Consider the following 25,094-nt stretch of genomic DNA (forward strand, 5'->3'; position numbering starts at 1 on the left):
TTATTTTTTGTTGTAAATTGATCTACATTTATTTATATTTTGTTTTATTCAATGTTAATAAGGATATAATGTTAGGCAGAGGTGTACTTATAACAATTTTATGGACAAATGATACTATGTATGGTCATGGTGGAGTGTTGGGTGCTTATCAAAATAATCAATAAGCACTAAACTAGCCTAATACATTTTTTGGGGGGGAAATATTGCATATTTTGTATGTTTGCAATAAAAAAAAATTATAACCAAAAAGTGCATAAAACAAAAATAAAAAAAGATATACTGTATATATATATATTTTTTATTTTTTTTTAAACTTTCAATCAACAATAGCTCTGAAGTTAATCTACACATTTAGGCATTGAAAGTAAATTTTTTTTTATAATAATATGATTTAATTTAACACTTTTATGAGTAGGACCCTAATGGAATCCTAAATAATTTTAGTGAGATTTATTGTTTTAACTCATTGCTTAAAAAATCATAATGAATTAAAATCAATGTTATGAATTGACGTATTCAAGACTCCAATTATATTGTATCAAATATTTTACTTTGAAATACTTTTTAGGAAAACATGGCATACATTTTGTGTGTTTGCCAATAAAAAAAGATTATATGACAAAAAGTGCATAAAACAAACAACAAAACTATTTTTAAAAAAAATTAAACTTTCAATCAAGGGATAAATGGATAGAAATGAAGTTAATCTACAGATTTAGGCATTGAAAGTAAAAACAAATAAAATAATGTACGATTTATTTGAACACTTTTATGAGTGGGACCCTTATGGATCCCTAAATAATTCTAGTGGTATTTTTCTTAACTCATTGCTTAAAAAATAATGAATCAAAATCAATGTTTTTATGAATTGACATATTCAAGGCTCCAAATACCTCAAATCAAATACTTCACTTTGAAATATTTTTTGGAAAAATATTGCATACATTTTGTGTGTTTGCCATAAAAAAAGATTATATGACAAAAAGTGCATAAAACAAACAAACAAACAAAAAAAAAAATACAACTTTCAATCAAGGGATAGCTCTGAAGTCAATTTACAGATTTAGGCATTAAATAGTTAAAAAAAAAAAAATCAATAATAACGTATGATTTATTTTAACACTTTTGTGAGTAGGACCCTATTGGATTCCTAAAGAATTTAAGTGAGACTTTAAACAAAAAAAACAACAACTCATTCAACAAAATCATTGATATGAATTACTGAACTATTCAAGGCTTCAATTAATTCAGATCAAATATTTCACTTTCAGAATTTTGGGGGAAAATATTGCATATTTTGTGTGATTGCCATAAAAAAATGTTTCTATAAGAAAAAGGGCATAAAAAAAACAAACGAAAACAACCCAGCAATAAAAACTTATAATCGTCCTGAGTATTGCTAACATTTATGTGAAAAATACCAAGTTATGAGTCTGAGGCATTCGGCTGCAAAATTGGCTAAAAAAGTTAGCACGCTAATAATGTTAGTATGCCAACAGCATGTGTCAAGTACCAAGTTATAGGACTGAGATGTTCAGCTGCAAAATTGGCTAAAAAAGTTAGCATGCTAACATTAATGTGAAAAATACCAAGTTATGAGTCTGAGGCATTTGGCTGCAAAATTAGCTTAAAAAGTTAGCACGCTAATGTTAGCATGCCTACAGCATGTGTCACGTTCTAAAATATATATGACTGAGATGTTCGGCTGCAAAATTGGCTAAAAAAGTTAGCATGCTAACATTTATGTGAAAAATACCAAGTTATGAGGCCGAGGCATTCGGCTGAAAAAAAAAATTGGCTAATAAAGTTAATGTTACCGTGCTAACCTAGTGGTCCGTATGTGCCACGGCGGTACTCATTTGTAATACACTTTTTCGCCACTTGTGGCAGTAATGACAATATGAAACAAATAAAAGAAGTCTGGAGCTGAAGTCATAGAGAAGTTTCTTAAGCGCAAAAAAATATGACTATGGTGGTAAAGCTGTATTTTCATTGGCACTTAAATTTCATTGGCAGTTTATTTAAAAAACATAATATTTATTAATAATTCAGTTAGAATGTATTTATTTTAGCACTGTGTTATTGTCCCTTTTTGCAGTATATTTGATTAGTATTTATTTTTATAATCAGCCTGACCTAAGCCTTGATAATCTTTGTGATTAATACATGCATTCATATCATTTGGCAAGGTGTGTCCTGTTAAACTGTACGTAGGTTAGATATAATTAATGAACACGATTAAAGTCAAGAGTAAAATCACAAATTCAGTGTTGAAATTTGAGTGGGGACCCAGGCCCCTCTGTAGTGGAAAAGTTGGGCCCTCAAGTCAAAAATGTTAAGAACCCCTGAGCTATAGACAAAGATTGTGGATGACTGACAAAAGGATTCACTCGGCTTCACTTATTCGGTTCTACTATTGGACAGGCTGAAGAGTTGAGACTAGAGATGTCCGATGCTATCGGCAGATAAATGCTTTAAAATGTAATATCGTAAATTATCGGTATCGGTTTCAAAAAGTAAAATTTATGACTTTTTAAAACATCGCTGTGTGCACAGATATAGGGAGAAGTACAGAGCGCCAATAAACCTTAAAGGCACTGCCTTTGCGTGCCGGCCCAATCACATAATATCTACGGCTTTTCACACACACAAGTGAATGCAATTCATACTTGGTCAACAGCCATACAGGTCACACTGAGGGTGGCCGTATAAACAACTTCAACACTGTTACAAATATGCGCCACACTGTGAACCCACACCAAACAAGAATGACAAACACATTTCGGGAGAACATCCGCACCGTAACACAACATAAACACAACAGAACAAATACCCAGAACCCCTTGCAGCACTAACTCGTCCGGGACGCAACAATATACAACCCCGCCCAAGTCAACCTCATCATACTCTCTCAGGGAGAGCATGTCCCAAATTCCAAGCTACTGTTTTGAGGCATGTTAAAAAAAATTATGCACTTTGTGACTTCAACAATAAATATGGCATTTTTTTCCATAATTGAGTTGATTTATTTTGGAAAAACTTGTTACGTTGTTTAATGCATCCAGCGGGGCATCTCAACAAAATTAGGCATAATAATGTGTTAATTCCATGACTGTATATATCGGTATCGGTTGATATCGGAATTGGTGATTAAGAGTTGGACAATATCGGAATATCGGCAAAAAAGCCATTATCGGACATCTCTAGTTGAGACGGTGCACAGAGCGAACCCTCTTGCATTCAAATTGTTTTTCATTGATATTTAAATGACTCGACTCATTTATCGACTCATTTATTACTACCTCGCGTGGAGAAAACTGCCAGTGGAGACAGAATTACAGATTGAGAGGTTTGATTTCTTCTCGGAATGTGAGCGGTGTCACCGAGTGACAGGGCAGCACACGTGCCTGCTGACACGGTTCCTCGTTAACTCCTCCGTCAGCACCCCCACCCCCCCAACCCCCTGCTGGCGACAGCTGCTGCACCTCAGTTGGCAGCTTGTCGCGACTGTACCTCCAGGAACTGAGCGTTGATCTTAAACTCGGGCACGGGGCGTCCCTGGTCCCGGGCGGCCTGCCGGCGCTCCTCCATGCCCTCGAAGAGGTGGTGGACGGCGCGGGGGATGATGCCCAGTTCTTCATCCGCGATGTTGACGTCAAAACCCGTGCCCATGGTGTAGGTCTTCCCTGAACCCGTCTGCATGGAGACACAACAAGAGTGAACACTGTACATCGCCCCCTGCTGGAATGGTCATGACAGTGCATGGAAGAATGCTGTGCAGCAGTAAAGATGCTGAATTGCCAAAGCTGAACTTACAGGTAGAATGTGTCATGTACAAAGTTATATGACTATGAAGCTTACGCATGTAAAATTACCTTAAAAAGTTAGCATGCTAACGTTAGCATGCCAACAGTTAACTTGTATCAGTTACAAATTTATATGACTGAGGCGTTAGGCTGCAAAATTGGCTACAAGAGTTAGCATGCTAACATTTATGTGGAAAAATACCAGGTTCTACGAGTCTGAGGCTTCCGGGCTGTTGAATTGGCTGAAAAAGTTAGCATGCTATTGTTCGCATGCATCAATTACTAAGTTGTATGACTTTGAGGCATTTGGCTATAAAATTGGCAAAAAAAATAAAAAAGTTAACACGCTATCATGCTAAAATGTATGTGAAAAATACCGAGTAAAATGATTCTGAGGCTTTAGGCTGCAAAACTGGCAAAAAAAAGGTAGCACGCTAATGTTACCATGCAAGCAGTTAACATGTGTCAAGTACCAAGTCCTAGGACCCTGAGGTGTTTGGCTGTAAAATTGGCTAAAAAAGTTAGCATTGCTAATATTTATATGAAAAATAGCAACATATGAGTCTGAGGCGTTTGACTGCAAAATTGGCAAAAAATGTTAGCAGGCTAATGTTACAATGTTGGCAAAAAAAGTTAGCATGCTAATATTTATATGAAAAATAGCAACATATGAGTCTGAGGCATTTGATTGCAAAATTGGCTAAAAAAGTTAGCAGGCTAATGTTACAATGTTGGCAAAAAAGTTAGCATGCTAATATTTATATGAAAAATAGCATCTTATGAGTCTGAGGCATTTGACTCCAAAATTGGCTAAAAAAAAGTTAGCAGGCTAATGTTACAATGCTAACAGTTTGCACGTGTCAAGTACCAAGTCATGTGACTGAGGTGTTCAGCTGCAAAATTGGCTAAAAAAGTTAGCATGTTAACATTAATGTTAAAAACACCAAGTTATGAGTCTGAGGCATTAGGCTGCAAAATTGGCTAGAAAAGGGTAGCACGCTCATGTTACCATGCTAACAGTTAATGGATAATATGAATGGATGTATGTAGAGTTAAATACTTTAAAATGTAATATCGGAAATTATCGGTATCGTTTTGTTAATTTTACTCATTTTCATTAATTACTAGTTTCTATGTAACTGTTTTTATATTGTTTTACTTTCTTTTTTATTCAAGAAAATGTTTTTTAATTTATTTATCTTATTTTATTATTATTTTTTTTTTAAAAGAGGACCTTATCTTCACCATACCTGGTTGCCCAAATTAGGCATAATAATGTGTTAATTCCACGACCGTATATATCGGTATCGGTTGATATCGGTGTCGGTAATTAAAGAGTTAGACAATATCGGAATATCGGCAAAAAGCCATTATCGGACATCCCTAGATGTATGTATATATGTATGTAGCCTGTGAAATAATCACAATCAACATTAGTGTGTAGTAGTGGTATAAATAATGGCTGATATAGTAGAGTACAAACTAGTGTTTTCGTAGTCTTTACTGTACAGTATATCTACTTTCGTCCACCAGACACCAGCGTGCTTGCTCGTCCAAGCCGCCGAGGGCCCCATGGGGTGGAGTGGGGGGGCCCCGGCAGCTGCGGCCCAAAGCACAAAGACTCGCCTGTCCGTATGCAAAGACGGTGGCGTTGTAGCCCTCGAAGCAGCCCTCGATCAGCTTCTCCGTGCAGGCGCCGTAGATGGCGTCCTGCTGGGAGTCCATGTCGAAGACGTAGTCGTAGGTGAAGGACTTGTCCTTGCCCAGGATGACCTGGGGCTCCCCGGGCATCACGTACGTGCAGATGTGGCATCCTTCGATCTTCTCCCGGGCCAGCTGAGGACGGATCCTGCGGGGAAAGACAACATTGATTGCTGATTATGTGGAACGCTATTGCTCGCGAAGGGAGGCTGCGTAGTTAGCTCGTGGCTAATGGCGGCCCCCGACAGAGCGAGCACTTAATGCAATTATTTCAGCTCCAACCCGCTTTCTGCCTTAAGTACAAACTCCGTTTCCATATGAGTTGGGAAATTGTGTTAGATGTAAATATAAACGGAATACAATGATTTGCAAATCCTTTTCAACCCATATTCAATTGAATGCACTACAAAGACAAGATATTTGATGTTCAAACTCTTGAACTTTTTTTTATTTTTTTTACAAATAATAATTAACTTAGAATTTCATGGCTGCAACACGTGCCAAAGTACTTGGGAAAGGGCATGTTCACCACTGTGTTACATGGCCTTTCCTTTTAACAACACTCAGTAAACGTTTGGGAACTGAGGAGACACATTTTTTAAGCTTCTCAGGTGGAATTCTTTCCCATTCTTGCTTGATGTACAGCTTAAGTTGTTCAACAGTCCGGGGGTCTCCGTTGTGGTATTTTAGGCTTCATAATGCGCCACACATTTTCAATGGGAGACAGGTCTGGACTACAGGCAGGCCAGTCTAGTACCCGCACTCTTTTACTATACCACGTTGATGTAACACGTGGCTTGGCATTGTCTTGCTGAAATAAGCAGGGGCGTCCAAGGTCAATCAATCAATCAATCAATCTTTATTTATATAGCCCTAAATCACAAGTGTCTCAAAGGGCTGCACAAGCCACAACGACATCCTCGGTACAGAGCCCACATAAGGGCAAGGAAAAACTCACCCCAGTGGGACGTCGATGTGAATGACTATGAGAAACCTTGGAGAGGACCGCATATGTGGGTAACCCCCCCCCTCTAGGTGAGACCGAAAGCAATGGATGTCGAGTAGGTCTGACATAATATTGTGAGAGTCCAGTCCATAGTGGATCCAACATAATAGTAAGAGTCCAGTCCATAGTGGGGCCAGCAGGACACCATCCCGAGCGGAGACGGGTCAGCAGCGCAGAGATGTTCCCAGCCGATGCACAGGCGAGCGGTCCACCCCGGGTCCCGACTCTGGACAGCCAGCACTTCATCCATGGCCACCGGACCTGTGCCCCCCCCCTCAAGGAAAAGGGGAGCAGAGGAGAAAAGAAAAGAAACGGCAGTTCAACTGGTCTAACAGGGGGGCTATTTAAAGGCTAGAGTATACAAATGAGTTATAAGATGGGACTTAAATGCTTCTACTGAGGTAGCATCTCTAATTGTTACCGGGAGGGTAACGTAAAGTGTTCTGTGGTCTGACGTGTCCACATTTCAAATTGTTTTTGGAAATTGTGGACGTCATGTCCTCCGGACCAAAGAGGAAAAGAACCATCCGGATTGTTATAGGCGCAAAGTTGAAAAGCCAGCATCTGTGATGGTATGGGGGTGTATTAGTGCCCAAGACATGGGTAACTTACACATCTGTGAAGGCGCCATTAATGCTGAAAGGTACATACAGGTTTTGGAGCAACATATGTTGCCATCCAAGCAATGTTACCATGGACGCCCCTGCTTATTTCAGCAAGACAATGCCAAGCCACGTGTTACATCAACATGGCTTCATAGTAAAAGAGTGCTGGTACTAGACTAGCCTGCCTGTAGTCCAGACCTGTCTCCCATTGAAAATGTGTGGCGCATTATGAAGCCTAAAATACCACAACGGAGACCCCCGGACTGTTGAACACCTTAAGCTGTAAGAATGGGAAAGAATTCCACCTGAGAAGCTTAAAAAATGTGTCTCCTCAGTTCCCAAACGTTTACTGAGTGTTGTTAAAAGGAAAGGCCATGTAACACAGTGGTGAACATGCCCTTTCCCAACTACTTTGGCACGTGTTGCAGCCATGAAATTCTAAGTTAATTATTATTTGCAAAAAAAAAAAAAAAAAAAAAAGTTTATGAGTTTGAACATCAAATATGTTGTCTTTGTAGTGCATTCAATTGAATATGGGTTGAAAAGGATTTGTAAATCATTGTATTCCGTTTATATTTACATCTAACACAATTTCCCAACTCATATGGAAACGGGTTTTGTATATGTCTGTATACATATATATACATACATGTGTGTGTGTGTGTGTGTGTGTGTGTGTGTGTGTATATATATATATATATATATATATATATATATATATATATATATATATATATATATATATATATATATATATATGTGCATGTATATATGTGCATATATATGTTCGTATTTGTGTATATACGTGTGTGTGTAATATATATATATATATATATATATATATATATATATATATATATATATATATATTTGTGTGTGTGTATACATACAGTATATGTGTGTATATACTGCCCCTTCCACCCACAAATAGATTGCTGTACTGTGTAAAAAATGGAAAACAGAGTACCCTAACAGTAAATTGAGCGAGGAATTACCATGGAGGAGTAGACTTGTGCAACATTACAGTTGGTCTGTACATTTCTAATTCAAATGAAGTTTAATACAGACTAGCGTACAGAATCAGCTGCCCTCACATTTCCGCTCTCCCTCAACGATCAAATCAAGAAAACGTCGGTGCCAACAATGAGCGTGCAGGAATGATCACGCTTGTCGACACCATGACTCTGCGTCTCCTCGGCCTGTCAGCTCGCTTCACCATCCCACTGATGAACACGTGAAAGGTCCAATATGCTACATAGCACCCTTCTCATGCTCCGCGTTGTCTCCTGTGATCAGGATCCAGACTTTTATCCCGGCTTGGATTAAAAACATTTTTTTTAAAACCACCTGAAGGCGTGGAGAACAGCCTCATTGTGCCCCCCAGGACAATGCTGGAGTCCAGCACAGTGCGGCCTTTGTGTGCGTGAATAGGCACATGGAGGCCGAGGTCACGGTCACCCACCGACAAAGACGCCACGTTTACTGGTAACGCTTACGCCGTTTGGACTAAAGTATTGGGACACGTGGCCCGTCCAATTATGAAGGTCAAAAAGGCTGGTAAACTTATTCCAGCATTGACCATAAGAATGTTGGATCGACGTGATCCCGGGGAGCAGGAACAAGCCGCTCTTGGTTTAGCTGAATTAGTGCAGTAATCCTGGCAAAAGACGCCAAGTTGTTCATTAAAAATGGAACTGCACTTTGTTTTGGGATCATTCACAATCCTTATGTAAGACAAGAACACATGTTTTACTCATTTTATGCATTCTAACGAGTAAATAAATGCGAGCAAATGTCAGCTAACTAATGGGAGCAATCTATAGCGCCCATAAATCCCTCATAAAAACATCCAAAAAACGCCAACAGTGCTCCCTTTACATGCATATTACCTAAGTATTAGCAATATTGTTATTATAAGCGCTAACACCGAGGAACTACTTTTTTAGCAGCTAACTAGCTTATGCTGCCATATTGACAAATTGAACCGCTGAAGTCTGTAAAAGTTCATTCTAGATTATAAATAATGCCTCTCCCCTGGATAGTAGAAGGTTGTGGACATAAACCCACAATTTAGTCAACTTTGACATCCAACTTAGACCCGGAAATGGCGAAAAAGACACAAAAAGACGCTCGTTTCCAGAACTTTTTTACATTTTTTAACCCGCATGAGGATTATGATGAATTCTTCATTCAAACGGGAAGATATAAACACCCCAGTGAGAGAAAACATTGCACAGTAAGCGATTGTTTTATTATGTTCAGAGTTTATATTTTTGTTTAGTACTTAGCAATTCTGCTACGTGCTGTATCTGCTTATAACTCGGCTTGTAAAACTTGTAGATCATCCTCCCTATATTCAGGCTCAAAAATTGATAATTTGTCCCAAAGTAGTCTTTGTTGTCTCTCATGAAGTCTGCCATGATTAGTAGTGTTGTTGTTGTTGTTGAAGGAAATAACAAATGATGTAATACGTTTGTGAAATTAATACAACGCTGTATGCTAATAATGAGCAAAATACATAAATATTACATGTTGTTATGAATATTACAGTACATATGTACTTACAGTGTGTACATAAAATGTTTTTGGATGTTTTAGAGCACTTTTTATAGCAAATCCTATCACCTCCATTGTTAGCTGACTATTGCTAGTGTTTATTTACGAGTTAGAATGCATTAAAAAAAACGTGTGTTCTCGTCTTACATAAGGATTGTTAATGATGGGCAACATTTACCTCCCCGCCCCCAAAAAAGCAGTTGCCATCTCTCGTCTAATTCTGGGAGTACCGACTGAGGGACGGAGTTGAGGTTCCAGGTCAGGAAAGGTTGGGGTTAAAGGTCATCAGGGTGCGGAGACGCGTTGTCTGGCGACCATCGGCCATTAGACGACCGAGATAAGAGAAGGTGTTAAAAGACGTGTGTGCTGGCGTGACAATGAAGTTCCTTTAATACATTCTCATGATGCTCCTCCATTGTTTCGCACATCCAAACAAGTTGGATAATTTTCTAAATAAAGGGGAACACAAAAGATAAATGTCATCACTGGCTTTGTTTTGACAATGCATCTAATGGTACATTAAGCATATGTTTCTTATTGCAATCAAACAATTTTATCATAAAATAAAATAGTGAACATACTAGACAACTTGTCTTTTATTAGTAAGTAAGACTCTTAATTTGTCTGCTGACGTATGCAGTAACATATTATGTAATTTCCTGTTCTATTATTTTGTCAACATTATGATGATTATTGATCTACTTGTTCATTTACTGTTAATATCTGCTTACTTTCTGTTTTAATGTTCTATCTACACTTCTGTTAAAATGTAATAATCACTTATTCTTCTGTTGTTTGATACTTCACATTAGCTTTGGGTGATACTACCGGATTGTAGTATCAATCCGATACCAAGTAGTTACAGGATCATACATTGGTCATAAAGTTCTCATGTGTCCAAGGACATATTTCCTGACTTCATAAACAATAAAACACTAACAAAAGATGTGATAATAAAAAATCTCAAGGATAATGTGCTGTGGGCCCCCTTTTCCCGTTTTAATGTTGTCCATAGCGTTTCTACTCATATGGATTATTCATTCATCGCTCCAAGCAACTTTAGTAAATTTTACAACATAACTAAAAAAATGTTTAGTTACTAAACCGTCCCATGTGTGATGTCTGTAGGAGCGTTTTCATGCATATTTGTACGTGCTATCGTGATGCAATGGCATTAGCTAATAAGCTAACATGTTTACGAGTGTCTGTTGGTATTATTAACTTACAACGGCATTCTTTTTGTATTGTTTCAGTTTCACAAATTCCTCAGTAAATTCACCAAAACCCCACCGTGGGGTTATTGAGTCTGTTTAGCTGATTGGAGAGCTCGATTGCGCAGCTAGTGGGTCCACGATGACGACTTCTGTTTTGTTTGATCAGTCGTTTTACTGCCGTGTTTGGAAACTATTAAGGTACGTAAATAAACATTTACAAAATATTTCTGTGTAAATAACTCATTTCACAATGTGGCTGATAGTCCAGTGCGGTTAATATATGGAAAAATATTCTTCTTCTTCTCAAATTTAGTGGGTGCGGCTTATATACCGGTGCGCTCTATAGTACGGAAAATAGAGTATATAAAGTAGGTGTCAACACATTTCATCATTGTTATTACAAAACCCAAAACCAGTTAAGTTGGCACGTTGTGTAATTCGCAAATAAAAACAGAATACAATGATTTGCAAATCCGTTTCAACTTATATTCAATTCAATAGACTGCAAAGACAAGATATTTAAAGTTCCAACTGAGAAACACATTGCCATAAAGTTGGCACAGGGGCATTTTTACCACCGTGTTACATGGCCTTTCCTTTTAACAACACTCAGTAAATGTTTGGGAACTAAGGAGACCAATTTTTGAAGCTTTTCAGATGAATTCTTACTTTATGTACATCTTAAGTTGTTCGACAGTCCGGAGTCTCCGTTGTGGTATTTTAGGCTTCATAATGCGCCACACATTTTCATTGGGAGAAAAGGTCTGGACTACAGGCAGGCCAGTCTAGTACCCGCACTCTTTTACTATGAAGCCACGCTGTCCTAACACGTGGCTTGGCATCGTCTTGCTGAAATAAGCAGGGGCGTCCATGATAACACTGCTTGGATGGCAACAAAACCTGTATGTACCTTTCAGCATTAATGGTGCCTTCACAGATGTGTAAGTTACTCATGCCTTGGGCACTAATACACCCCCCTACCATCACAGATGCTGGCTTTTGAACTTTGCGCCTATAACAATCCGGATGGTTATTTTCCTCTTTGTTCCGGAGGATACAACGTCAACAGTTTACAAAAACAATTGGAAATGTGGACTCGTCAGACCACAGAACACTTTTCCACTTTGCATCAGTCCATCTTTGATGAGCTTGGGCCCAGCGAAGCCGGCGGCATTTCTGGGTGATGTTGATAAACGGCTTTCGCTTTGCACGGTAGAGTTTTAACTTACACTTACAGATGTAGCGACAAACTGTAGTTACTGACAGTGGTTTTCTGAAATGTTCCTGAGCCCACGTGGTGATATCCTTTACACACCGATGTCGGTTTTTGATGCAGTACCGCCTGAGGGATCAAAGGTCACGGGCATTCAATGTTGGTTTTCGGCTTTCTCCAGGTTCTCTGAACCTTTTGATATTACAGACCGTAGATGGTGAAATCCCTAAATTCCTTGCAATAGCAGGTTGAGAAATGTTGTTCTTAAACAATTTGCTCACGCATTTGTTGACAAAGTGGTGACCCTCGCCCCATCCTTGTTTGTGAATGACTAAGCATTTCATGGAAGCTGCGTTCATACCCAATCATGGCACCCACCTGTTCCCAATTAGACTGTTCACCTGTGGGATGTTCCAAATAAGTGTTTGATGAGCATTCCTCAACTTTCTCAGTCTTTTGTGCCAGCTTTTTTGAAACATGTTGCAGGCATCAAATTCCAAATGAGCTAATATTTGCAAAAAATAACGTTTTCCAGTTCGACCGTTAAGTATCTTGTCTTTGCAGTCTATTCAATTGAATATAAGTTGAAAATCATTTGCAAATCATTGTATTCTGTTTTTATTTACCATTTACACAACGTGCCAACTTCACTGGTTTTTGGGGTTTGAATTAGGAATCTACATTTCAACACTTTTTGCTCCGTTTTTCTGGGTTAATTTTGTCGACAGTCAATAAAAATACCTCACTGTAAAGACAGAATGTTTGATACAGATCTTGTGCCGTCACACTCCACAAGAAAGGAGCAGACAAAGCTGAGGTCTACTTCCTCTGACTCAACACTAAATATGATCTGATTATGACCTCATGCACGCACGCACGCTGGTATCCTACTGGTGCGTGGCACAGAGGAGGCTGTTGCCACGGAGACCAGCAGAGGATGAATTAAAAGACATAAGCCGATTCATGGAGGATAAAACGGTTGTCCGGTTGTGTCAAAGAGTCCAAGAAGGGGAAAAAAAGCGGAGCTCTGCATTTATCGTCAACATCTTCATGGTTGATTTATGGTTGATTCACCATCCAGAGAATAGTCAACCCCCGTGTTTCCTACAGGACATATTTGTGGCAGACGCATTTTTTTAACAAATGGGTTACCATTCAAAAACAATATATTTTAAAAACTGAGCTTTGATACAGTGTGCCTACAATACCATTAGGGATGCAACGATGTTAAAATGTTATAGCACCAGTTATTGTCACCTAAATGATCACAGTATTGTTGACTGTGCTCAAAAAGTACTTATACACACTTATAACCAAGTTTTATATAAAAAAAATTAAACACAATAAATAAATAGCCACTCAATTTACTTACTTGGCAGAATATATTGTAATATTGTTCTGGCTGTCTTATTCGGTTATAACTTTTTAATATCTTTATTGATAAAGAAAAAAAACGTGTGTTGGGTGCGTCACGTTAACATCTTAGTTGCTCAGACTGTAACATGTTTATGCAAGTTTATGTCGGGGAACGTCGTCTTTTAATGGAAAAGGCGTAAATGTCTCGTTTTCATGTTAGCATTTAAGCCAGCTGTCGCTACAGCTTGCGTCTGCCAGTAAATGAGCAATGTCAGCGGGTTTATCGAAGTGTTATCAATCGCGGTTTTACGATCATTTTAATTTAAAACAGTAATACTAACCGTAGGAAGTTTTACCATGGTTTATCATTATACCGTTTTCGCCGTCTTATTCTCTGGAGGACCAATGAGGAGTGTTAAGAAACGAAGGTAGCATGCATGTTCCTTATTTTTTTGGACTAAAGAGCGCACTAAATTTTAGAAAGAAAAAAAAAATTCCATATATTAGCCACACTGGACTATAAACCGCAGATATATACGTTGTGAAATGAGTTACTTACACAGAAATATTCTGTAAATGTTTATTTACACACCTTAATTGTTTCCAAACGGTGCCTGTAACATGGCAGTAAAACGGCTGATCGAACAAAACAGAAGTCATTGTCATGGACCCGCTAGCTGCAAAACTAAGACTCCACAGTGACGTTTTGGTGAATTTACTGAGGAATTTGTGAAACTGAAACAATACAAAAAGAATGCCGTTGTAAGTTAATAATACTAACAGACACTCGTAAACGTGTTAGCATATTAGCTAATGCTAACGACGCTGGCGTCATTACATTACGATAGCGCGTACAAATATGCATGAAAACGCTCCTACAGACATCACACATGGGACGGTTTAGTAAGTAGAAATTGTTTTAGTTATATCGTAAAACTTACAAACGTTGCTTGGAGCGATGAAGGAAGAATCCATACGAGTAGAACCGCTATGGACGACTGGAAGACTGAACGGCACTTGTGCTTCCGGTTGTAAGCTCAGGGGCAATGCAGCACCTGCAGTGAGCGAACTCGTCCAAAAGATGGCGCCGTAACACAAACAATAACAGACCTATTCAGTGTATTTGCTTAGTTTTTGTTGTTTTTTAAAGCATTTGTATTATGGGCTTCAGGGAAGAAAAATCTTTAAATGAACCACAAGGTCAAAAGGAAAAAAGTAGCAATTTACTGTATAGTCAGGAATTAACGGTTGTGTTGCTAAGTCTGCAGCTATCGATTATTTTAGTATTTGAGTATTTTACCGAATGTTCGAATAAATGCGCCACCGGATAAAACCCACTTTATAGCCTTACCGTGTATTTTGGGTAAAATAGTTGATGTAAACAATCCCTTTTTTTCCTGATTAATGCCGCACGGTGGCCCAGTGGTTAGCACGTAAAACACACAGTCAGGAGATTTGGGTTCAAACCTCCGTTTGCTGCCGGTGAGTGTCGATCGTTTCCAAATATTCTCTATATCAGTGGTTCTTAACCTTGTTGGAGGTACCGAACCCCAGCAGTTTCATATGCGCATTCACCGAACCCTTCATTAGTGAAAAATAAAATGTTTTTTTTTTTTCAAATTCAAGACAAAGTTATATGTTTTTGGTAACACTTTAGTATGGGGAACATATTGTAAGTAACAAAGACTTAATTTAGAGTTTTTTGGACTCTAGGGCAGGGGTCGGCAACCTTTACCAGTCAAAGAGCTATTTTGACCAGTTTCACAAATTAAAGAAAACAATGGGAGCCACAAAAAATCTTTTGAAATTTAAAATGAAATAACACTGCATACAAAGTTTTTTTTTGCTTTGTGCTATGTATAAACCAAGGGCCTCAGACATGCGGCCCACACCTTAATATGAACATTGAATGTTAGTGCGGCCCGTGGGTTTTATATGAACGGGGTTTTATATGAATGGGGTTTTATATAACCGGCGCTTGACAGCGTCATACTTGTCAACCCTCCCGATTGCCGGGATGGTACAGCATTTGGCGCCCACTACAACCAGCGTGCCGGCCCAGCCACACGTTGTATGGGGCTTCTGCTTGCTCACGTAAATGACAGCAAGGCATACTTGGTCAACAACCACACAGGTTACACTGACGGTGGCGGTATAAAAAACTTTAACACTCTTACTAATAATGCGCCACACTGTGAACCCACACCAAACAAGAATGACAAACACATTTCAGGAGAACATCTGCACCGTAACACAACATAAACACAACAGAACAAATACCCAGAATCCCATGCAGCCCTAACTCTTCCGGGCTACATTATACACCCCGCTACCAAACCCAGCCCACCTCAACCGACGCACAGGGGGGGGGGGATTCTGGGTATTTGTTCTGTTGTGTTTATGTTGTGTTAAAGTGCAGATGTTCTCCCGAAATGTGTTTGTCATTCTTGTTTGGTTTTGGTTCAAAGTGTGGCGCATTATTAGTAAGAGTGTTAAAGTTGTTTTATATGGCCACTGTCAGTGTAACCTGTGTGGCTGTTGACCAAGTATGCCTTGCTGTCTTTTACGTGTGCAAGCAGAAGATGCATATAACAAGAGGCTGGGCTGGCACGCTATTTAAACAGATTGTAAAAGGTGCTAAATGCTGTACCATCATGGCATGCCCTTATTATTATTGTAAGGGTGAAAATCGGAGAATATTAATCCCGGGAGTTTTCTGCGGGAGGCACTGAAATCCGGAAGTCTCCCGGGAAAATCGGGGGTCGTCAAGTATGCAGCTGAGCCGCATCAGAGTGTTCAAAGAGCCGCATGCGGCTCCGGAGCCGCGGGTTGCCGACCCCTGCTCTAGGGGAACATATTCTAAGTAACAAAGACTTAATTTAGAGTTATTTGGTTAGGGTTAGGGCCAGGGTTAGAGGGTTATGGTTATAATAAGGCCATGCCGAATAAGGCATTAATAAGTACTTATTAATGACTAGTTAAGAGCCAATATGTTACTAATTTGCATGTTAATAAGCAACTAATTAATGGTGAATATGTTCCCCATACTAAAGTGTTACCATGTTTTTTTACTGGTGCACAAAAGGAACCGTGCATGAACATCACCTTGTTCAAACAACAAAACCAACACAGTGCATAAACTCACAACAAATTACACACCTGCAAATCAGTCTGACTTCTGCTGTTGCCGTATCCGTATTACGCTGATAGGGAGAAGTTTTTATTTACACGATGAGTCGGGTGTGCTTTGACCTCTGCCGAACCCCTGAGGCCGACTCACCGAACCTCTAGGGTTCCATCGAACCCAGGTTAAGAACCACTGCTCTAGATTCTTTGTGGTTTCCACCTGGCGACTAGCGCTTGCTAACGCTAAAACTACCAAGGAAGAAGGATTGAAACGTGCAGGATTATTATGCAAGCCTGTGAGTGTCAACAGTAACCAGAAGGACACGACAACACATTTGCACCACTGGGAGTCTGCCTGCAAAAACAAGCCTTCACCGAGGCCTCGCTGACCTGAGCTCCTCATCCTCACTAGTGTAGTGTTGGACACACACACACACACACACACACACACACACACACACAGGTTATCATTTGGAATGGGGACCAAGTTTTTGATCATCACTTGTAGGGACCTCCCTTTCTACAGGTTGTGGAGGCACACAAAAAAATGGTGTAAAATGGCCACTGCCCAGTTAGCTCTTACACGTCTTTAAATCTCTGGATTGATGAAGTAATGTGCTGATCATTCTTACTGGGGACCCTGGGGAAAAGGACTTAAAGGCCTACTGAAATGCGATTTTCTTATTTAAACGGGGATAGCAGGTCCATTCTATGTGTCATACTTGATCATTTTGCGATATTGCCATATTTTTGCTGAAAGGATTTAGTAGAGAACATCGACGATAAAGTTTGCAACTTTTGGTCGCTGATAAAAAAGCCTTGCCTGTACAGGAAGTAGCAGACGAGTAGCGTGACGTCACAGGTTGTGGAGCTCCTCACATCCGCACATTGTTTACAATCATGGCCACCAGCAGCGAGAGCGATTCGGACCGAGAAAGCGACGATTTCCCCATTAATTTGAGTGAGGATGAAAGATTCGTGGATGAGGAAAGTGAGAGTGAAGGACTAGAGGGCAGTGGGAGCGATTCAGATAGGGAAGATGCTGTGAGAGGCGGGTGGGACTTGATATTCAGCTGGGAATGACTACAACAGTAAATAAACACAAGACATATATATACACTCTATTAGCCACAACACAACCAGGCTTATATTTAATATGCCACAAATTAATCCCGCATAACAAACACCTCCCCCCTCCCGTCCATACAACCCACCAATACAACTCAAACACCTGCACAACACACTCAATTCCACAGCCCAAAGTACCGTTCACCTCCCCAAAGTTCATACAGCACATATATTTCCCCAAAGTCCCCAAAGTTACGTACGTGACATGCACATAGCGGCACGCACGTACGACTCGCGATCAAATGTTTGGAAGCCGCAGCTGCATGAGTACTCACGGTACCGCGTCTGCGAATCCAACTCAAAGTCCTCCTGGTAAGAGTCTCTGTTGTCCCAGTTCTCCACAGGCCAATGGTAAAGCTTGACTGTCATCTTCCGGGAATGTAAACAATGAAACACCGGCTGTGTTTGTGTTGCTGCAGCCGCCCGCAATACACCGCTTCCCACCTACAGCTTTCTTCTTTGCTGTCTCCATTGTTCATTGAACAAATTGCAAAAGATTCACTAACACAGATGTCCAGAATACTGTGGAGTTTTGCGATGAAAACAGACGACTTAATAGCTGGCCACCATGCTGTCCCAAAATGTCCTCTACAATCCGTGACGTCAAGCGCAGGCGTCATCATACCGAGACGTTTTCAGCAGGATATTTCACACAAAATTTAAAATTGCACTTTAGTAAGATAATGCAATGTTAAGATTTCATCATTGATATATAAACTATCAGACTGCGTGGTCGGTAGTAGTGCGTTTCAGTAGGCCTTTAATATGGTTCATGGGGTCCAAATAATTTAAATAATTTTGCATAATTCATACAAATTTGTACGTGACTACTGAGGACCATTAAAAAAAAAAAAAAGTTCAAATTAAATATGACATGATCCTCAGAATACAGCACTACAGCTGTAAATGTCTCACACTCAAATTAACCAGTAAACATGTTTTATGGGCCAAAGCTTAAAAATCACTTAGGCATCTTCAGAATGGATCTGACTATCATTTAAAAAGGCTTCCCTTTAGGGGACCTGTTTTTTTGTCCCCATACCGTCAGAGGTCCCCTAAAGGTGACTGTGTAAAGAGAGCCATGTCCCCATTAAGTAAGCATTGCCAGAACACACACACACACACACACACACACACACACACACACACACACACACACACACACACACACACACACACACACACACACACACACACACACACACACACACACAATGATTCCATAGACCTTTTGGAAAACCAAATAAACAAGGTCACACAAAGTCACTCTGGCACGCTGATAACGGCTTTGCCGCTTCCTGCGGGTCAAAGGTCAGAGAGCAGATTGAGCGAGGGGGGGTGTCAGAGCGATGCAATGGAGACGTCAACATGGACAGGAAAGACAGACATTAGAACACATTCCTGTCTCACCACAAGCACTGGCATCCTTTAAAAATCAATAGGGTTCTTGACACTCTCACTTTGTAGATAAAGACCCATGCACCCTTCGAAAATCATTAGGGTTCTTTTGACAATCACTTTGTAAATCGAGACCCATGTGTCCTTCAAAAATCAATAGGGTTCTTAAAAACTCTCACTTGGTAGGTAAAGACCCATGCACCCTTTGAAAATCATTAGGGTTCTTGTCACTCACTTCGCAGATCAAGACCCGTGCATCCTTTGAACATCAATAGGGTTCTTGACATTCTCACTTCGTAGATAAAGACCCATGCATCCTTTGAAAAGCAATATGGTTTTTGACACTCACCTTGCAGATCAAGACCCATGCATCCTTTAAAAACCAATAGGGTTCTTGACACTTTCCCTTTATAAAGACCCATCCACCCTTTGAAAATTATTAGGGTTCTTGACACTCACTTTGCAAATCAATACCCATGCGTGTTTTGAAAATCAATAGGGTTCTTGACACACTTTGCAGATCAAGACCCATGCATCCTTCAAAAATCAATAGTGTTATTGACACTTTCACTTTATAAAAGACCCATGCACCCTTTGAAAATCATTAGGGTTCTTGACACTCACTTTGCAAATCAAGACCCGTGCATCCTTTAAAAATCAAAAGGGTTCTTGACACTTTCCCTTTGTAAAGACCCATCCACCCTTTGAAAATCATTAGGGTTCCTGACACTCACTTTGCAGATCAAGACCCATGCATTTTTTGAAAATCAATAGGGTTCTTAACAGTCACTTTGCAGATCAAGACCCGTGCATCCTTTGAACATCAATAGGGTTCTTGACATTCTCACTTCGTAGAAAGACCCATGCATCCTTTGAAAATCAATATAATTTTTGACACTCACTTTGCAGATCAAGACCCATGAACTCTTTAAAATCAATAGGGTCCTTGACACTCACTTTGCAGATCAAGACCCATGCACTCTTTAAAATCAATAGGGTTCTTGAAACTTTCACTTTGCAAAACAATACCGTACATCCTTTAAAAATCAATAGGGTCCTTGACACTCACTTTGCAGATCAAGACCCATGCACTCTTTAAAATCAATAGGGTTCTTGACACTTTCACTTTGCAAAACAGTACCGTACATCCTTTGAAAATCAACAGGGTTCTTGACACTACCATTGCAGATCAAGACTATGCACTCTTTAAAATCAATAGGGTTCTTGACACTCACTTTGCAGATCAAGACCCATGCATCCTTTAAAAATCAAAAGGGTTCTTGACACTTTCGCTTTGCAAAACAATACCTTTACATCCTTTAAAATCAAAAAAGGTTTATGGCACATCTTTCACTTTCTTTGAAGCTCAAGACCCGTGCATCCTTTATAAAATCTACAGGCTTCTTGACACTTTCCCTTCTCAGAACAATAGTTGTGCAGCCTTTGAAAAAAAAGGTCAAGAATTCTGTTGATTTTTGCTTTTTTTCCAGATCAAACCATGCACCTTTTAAAAATCAATAGGGTTCTTGACCCTTCTTTCACTGACATCACTACCTGGTGCATGTTCTGTTTCATAATCACACATTCATTCATTATTACACACTAATGGGTGTTGCTGCTAGTATGTTTGGTTCAAGTACAGGAGAAAACGCACGTCGCAAACAGTCAGAGAGCCACTAATTGGTACACAATCGACCTTTGACCTCAACTACCTTGAAGTGGTATGATTCAAAACACTTAGGCTTCTTGCTTTCAGGTCGACTCCTCTGTAAAGAAGTTTGACCTAAATGTGTACACGAGGACCTTAAGTAGTAGGGTTCTTGCTCAGAGGGCAAGAGCAAAAATGAGTGACAGAAGAGTCGCTAGAAGAGTTAGCAAGAAGACCAGGCTGAGTTGACATTTGGCCTCCAAAAAACCAATAGGGTTCTCGCTCTAACATTGAGCAAGATATGATTGGTAGACCACTGTCGGTGACAAGGTGGGGGATGGACCATGGTGGTTCAGGTGAACATGGTCAGTATAGATCCAGGACAGGTGTGGACTCGGTAGGTGACATTTAAGGTGGTGCAAGTGTGGACTTGGTAGGTGATGTTTAAGATGGAGCAGGTGTGGACTCAGTTGGTGACGTTTGAGATGGTGCAGGTGTGGACTCGGTAGGTGACGTTTGAGATGGTGCAGGTGTGGACTCTGTAGGTGACATTTAAGGTGATGCTGATGTGGACTCGGTAGGTGGCGTTTGAGACTGTGCGGGTGTGGACTCGATAGGTGACGTTTGAGGCGGTGCAGGTGTGGACTCGGTAGGTGACGTTTGAGACGGTGCAGAAGGTGTGGACTCGGTAGGTGACGTTTGAGACGGTGCAGGTGTGGACTCGGTAGGTGACGTTTAAGATGGAGCAGGTGCGGACTCAGTTGGTGACGTTTGAGATGGTGCAGGTGTGGACTCCGTAGGTGACATTTAAGGTGATGCTGATGTGGACTCGGTAGGTGGCGTTTGAGACTGTGCGGGTGTGGACTCGATAGGTGACGTTTGAGGCGGTGCAGGTGTGGACTCGGTAGGTGACGTTTGAGACGGTGCAGAAGGTGTGGACTCGGTAGGTGACGTTTGAGACGGGGCAGGTGTGGACTCGGTAGGTGACGTTTGAGACGGCGCAGAAGGTGTGGACTCGGTAGGTGACGTTTGAGGCGGGGCAGGTGTGGACTCCGTAGGTGACGTTTGAGGCGGTGCAGGTGTGGACTCGGTTGGTAACGTTAAAGACGCTGCAGAAGGTGTGGACTCGGTAGGTGACGTCTGAGGCGGGGCAGGTGTGGACTCCATAGGTGACGTTTGAGGCGGTGCAGGTGTGTACTCGGTTGGTGACGTTTAAGAAGGTGAAGATGTGGACTCGGTAGGTGACGTTTAAGAAGGTGAAGATGTGGACTCGGTAGGTGACATTTAAGGCGGTGAAGATGTGGACTCGGTAGGTGACGTTTGAGGCGGCGCAGGTGTGAACTCTGTAGGTGAGGTTTAAGACGGTGAAGATGTGGACTCGGTAGGTGACGTTTAAGATGGTGAAGATGTGGACTGGGTAGGTGACGTTTAAGATGGTGAAGATGTGGACTTGGTAGGTGACGTTTAAGACGGTGAAGATGTGGACTTGGTAGGTGACGTTTAAAATGGTGAAGATGTGGACTTGGTAGGTGACGTTTAAGGTGAAGCAGGTGTGGACTTGGTAGGTGATGTTTAAGACGGTGAAGATGTGGACTTTGTAAGTGACGTTTAAGGCGGTGCAGGTGTGGACTTGGTAGGTGACGTTTAAGCCGGTGCAGATTTGGACTTAGGTGACGTTTAAGGTGAAGCAGGTGTGGACTTGGTAGGTGACGTTTAAAACGAAGATGTGGACTTGGTAGGTGACGTTTAAAACGAAAATGTAAACTTAGTAGGTGACATTTAAGACGGTGCAGATGTGGACTTGGTAAGTGACGTTTAAGACGGTGAAGGTGTGGACTTGGTAGGTGACGTTTAAAACTGTGAAGGTGTGGACTTGGTAGGTGACGTTTAAGACGGTGAAGGTGTGGACTTGGTAGGTGACGTTTAAGACGGTGAAGGTGTGGACTTGGTAGGTGACGTTTAAGACGGTGAAAATGTGGACTCGGTAGGTGACGTTTAAGATGGTGAAGATGTGGACTTGGTAGGTGACTTTTAAGACAGTGAACATGTGGACTTGGTAGGTTACGTTTAAGGTGAAGCAGGTGTGGACTCGGTAGGTGACGTTTAAGATGGTGAAGATGTGGACTCGGTAGGTGACATTTAAGACGGTGAAGATGTGGACTCGGTAGGTGACGTTTGAGGCGGTGCAGGTGTGAACTCGGTAGGTGACGTTTAGGACGGTGAAGATGTGGACTTGGTAGGTGACGTTTAAGGTGAAGCAGGTGTGGACTTGGTACGTGACGTTTAAGACAGTGCAGATGTGGACTTGGTGACGTTTAAGACGGTGAAGATGTGGAATTGGTAGGTGACTTTTAAGGTGAAGCAGGTGTGGACTTGGTAGGTGACGTTTAAAACGAGGATGTGGGCTGGGTAGGTGACGTTTAAAACGAAGATGTGGACTTGGTAGGTGACATTTAAGACTGTGCAGATGTGGACTTGGTAAGTGACGTTTAAGGTGGTGAAGATGTGGACTTGGTAGGTGACGTCTACAGGACGTGACACAGCACTGAGCTCACAGACAAAATGCAGGCCTGGCTTGTGCGTTGGTATAAATAACTCTGCGTGTCAAATAGAGCCGCTGCAGTATTCCTGACCGTCTGCGTCCTATTTGTGAGGTTTGGACGCTACAGAGTTACATCCACCTCCTATTTGTGGGAGCACGGCCACTTTTAAAGGACACTCCTCAACTGGACACACACTTTGTTTTTAATTGTAAGACTTCTTAGAAGCTCTTTTACGTGTGTTTGATGTTCCAGGCTTCCAGGTGAGAGGGGACAGGAAGTGTTTACCTGCAGGCCAGGACTGGCTAGCAGGAGTCATCGCTAAAAGGTGCCAAAAAAATGGTTTTTGTGATGATAAAAAATATCAATCTAATCACTGCAGTATCGACAATATATGCTGATACTATCCTTCCTATTGGTCCGCCCATTTCCATCCCAGAGATCTAGGTTAGCGGTTCGCCAGACTTCTTGTATCCTCCTACAGTGTAGCAGGGGTGTGAATCTTTGGACACCTAACGACTCGATCCGGTTCCTATTCAAATCAATTCTAGCGATGCATTATTTGGTAATAAAAATACTACCTATAATAAATCTTTATTTTATATATATATATATATATATATATATATATATATATATATATATATATATATTTTTTTTTTATTTTTTTTTAAAGGTTTGAAAAGCGCCATCTGGTTGCACAGAAAAGGCAAAAAAATCGTATTTTGAAAAATAAAAATTTTAAAATGTAAATTGATTCTTTTAAGTTATGAATTTATTTAGAATTGGGATGAATAAAAATTGCGATTCGGATGTTAATCGATTTTTTTTGCACCCTTAAGGATTAGTGACTTAGAAACAGCTTGATGATCGTATTAAAAAAACACATCAGCCCAATTGATATTTTTTATATCGTGTGTTGTCTGTATTTTCCAGTGAAAGCCGCACACTGAAAAATAAAAGCATGCGAGGGCCATTTTGATATTTTACATTTTCAAAACCAATACAATACTTATTGTAACCATCAGGGTTTCCCTCAATTTCGGGGAGCTTCAAAGGTCCCGGGGACCCAAACAGATCTCAGTCATTAAATTTTGAAAAATAAGTTATATATTTATTTTATTTTATTTTTTACTTTCAATGCTTAAATATCTTTAGATCAACTTCAAATCTATCCTTTGACATACTTTTTTTTTTTTTGTTAGATGTTTTATGCACCTTTTGTCAATGAAAATCTTGCTTTTTTTTGTGGCAAAAACACAAAACATTTAAATTTCCCCCCCAAAATATTTTCAAAGTGGATTATTTGATGTGAAGTAATTGGAGCCCTAAATAGACAAATAATTCATAACAGCATTGCTTATTGTTCATTATTATTTTGAAAAAATCCAAAAAGGCCCCACTCATAAAAGTGCTAAAAATAAAGTCATATCAATATATTATTTTTTACTTTTAACACCTGAATCTCTAAGATCTGTCGATAAGTTTGTATGGTATTTTTAAAAAAATGTTTTATGCCTTTTTTGTCAAAGAAAACCTTGTTTTAGTCATATGGCAAACACACAAAATATGCAATTATTTTCCCCGTAAAAGTGGAATATCTGATGTGAAGTAATTGAAGCCTTGAATAATTGGTCAATAATTCATAACTTTGATTTTGATTTATTAATATTTTAACATGTTCTCTTTACTTTTCATCTGTTAGCTCTTTTATTCCACTTTTCATATTTTTTTAGTAGTTGTATTTTTAAAATTTGCGGCGGGCCATAACAAAAATGATCTGCGGGCCACAAATGG

At 40.1% G+C, this 25,094-nt stretch overlaps 1 protein-coding gene across 5 annotated transcripts in view; it reads right to left on the reverse strand.

Moving 5' to 3' along the window:
* kif21a (kinesin family member 21A) overlaps nucleotides 1-25,094 on the reverse strand; it is an 89,175-nt gene that overhangs the window by 51,942 nt on the left and 12,139 nt on the right. For all 5 annotated transcript variants that reach the window (XM_061924752.1, XM_061924751.1, XM_061924750.2 and 2 more), the window contains exons 2-3: nucleotides 5,433-5,655; nucleotides 3,514-3,696 (exon numbers count right to left, since the gene is read on the reverse strand). In XM_061924752.1, coding sequence (XP_061780736.1) covers nucleotides 3,514-3,696; nucleotides 5,433-5,655 — 406 coding nt within the window. The remainder of the gene's footprint in view (nucleotides 1-3,513; nucleotides 3,697-5,432; nucleotides 5,656-25,094) is intronic.

This window comes from Nerophis lumbriciformis, linkage group LG29 (genome assembly GCF_033978685.3).
Source record: "Nerophis lumbriciformis linkage group LG29, RoL_Nlum_v2.1, whole genome shotgun sequence".
Classification (NCBI taxonomy): Eukaryota; Metazoa; Chordata; class Actinopteri; order Syngnathiformes; family Syngnathidae; genus Nerophis; species Nerophis lumbriciformis.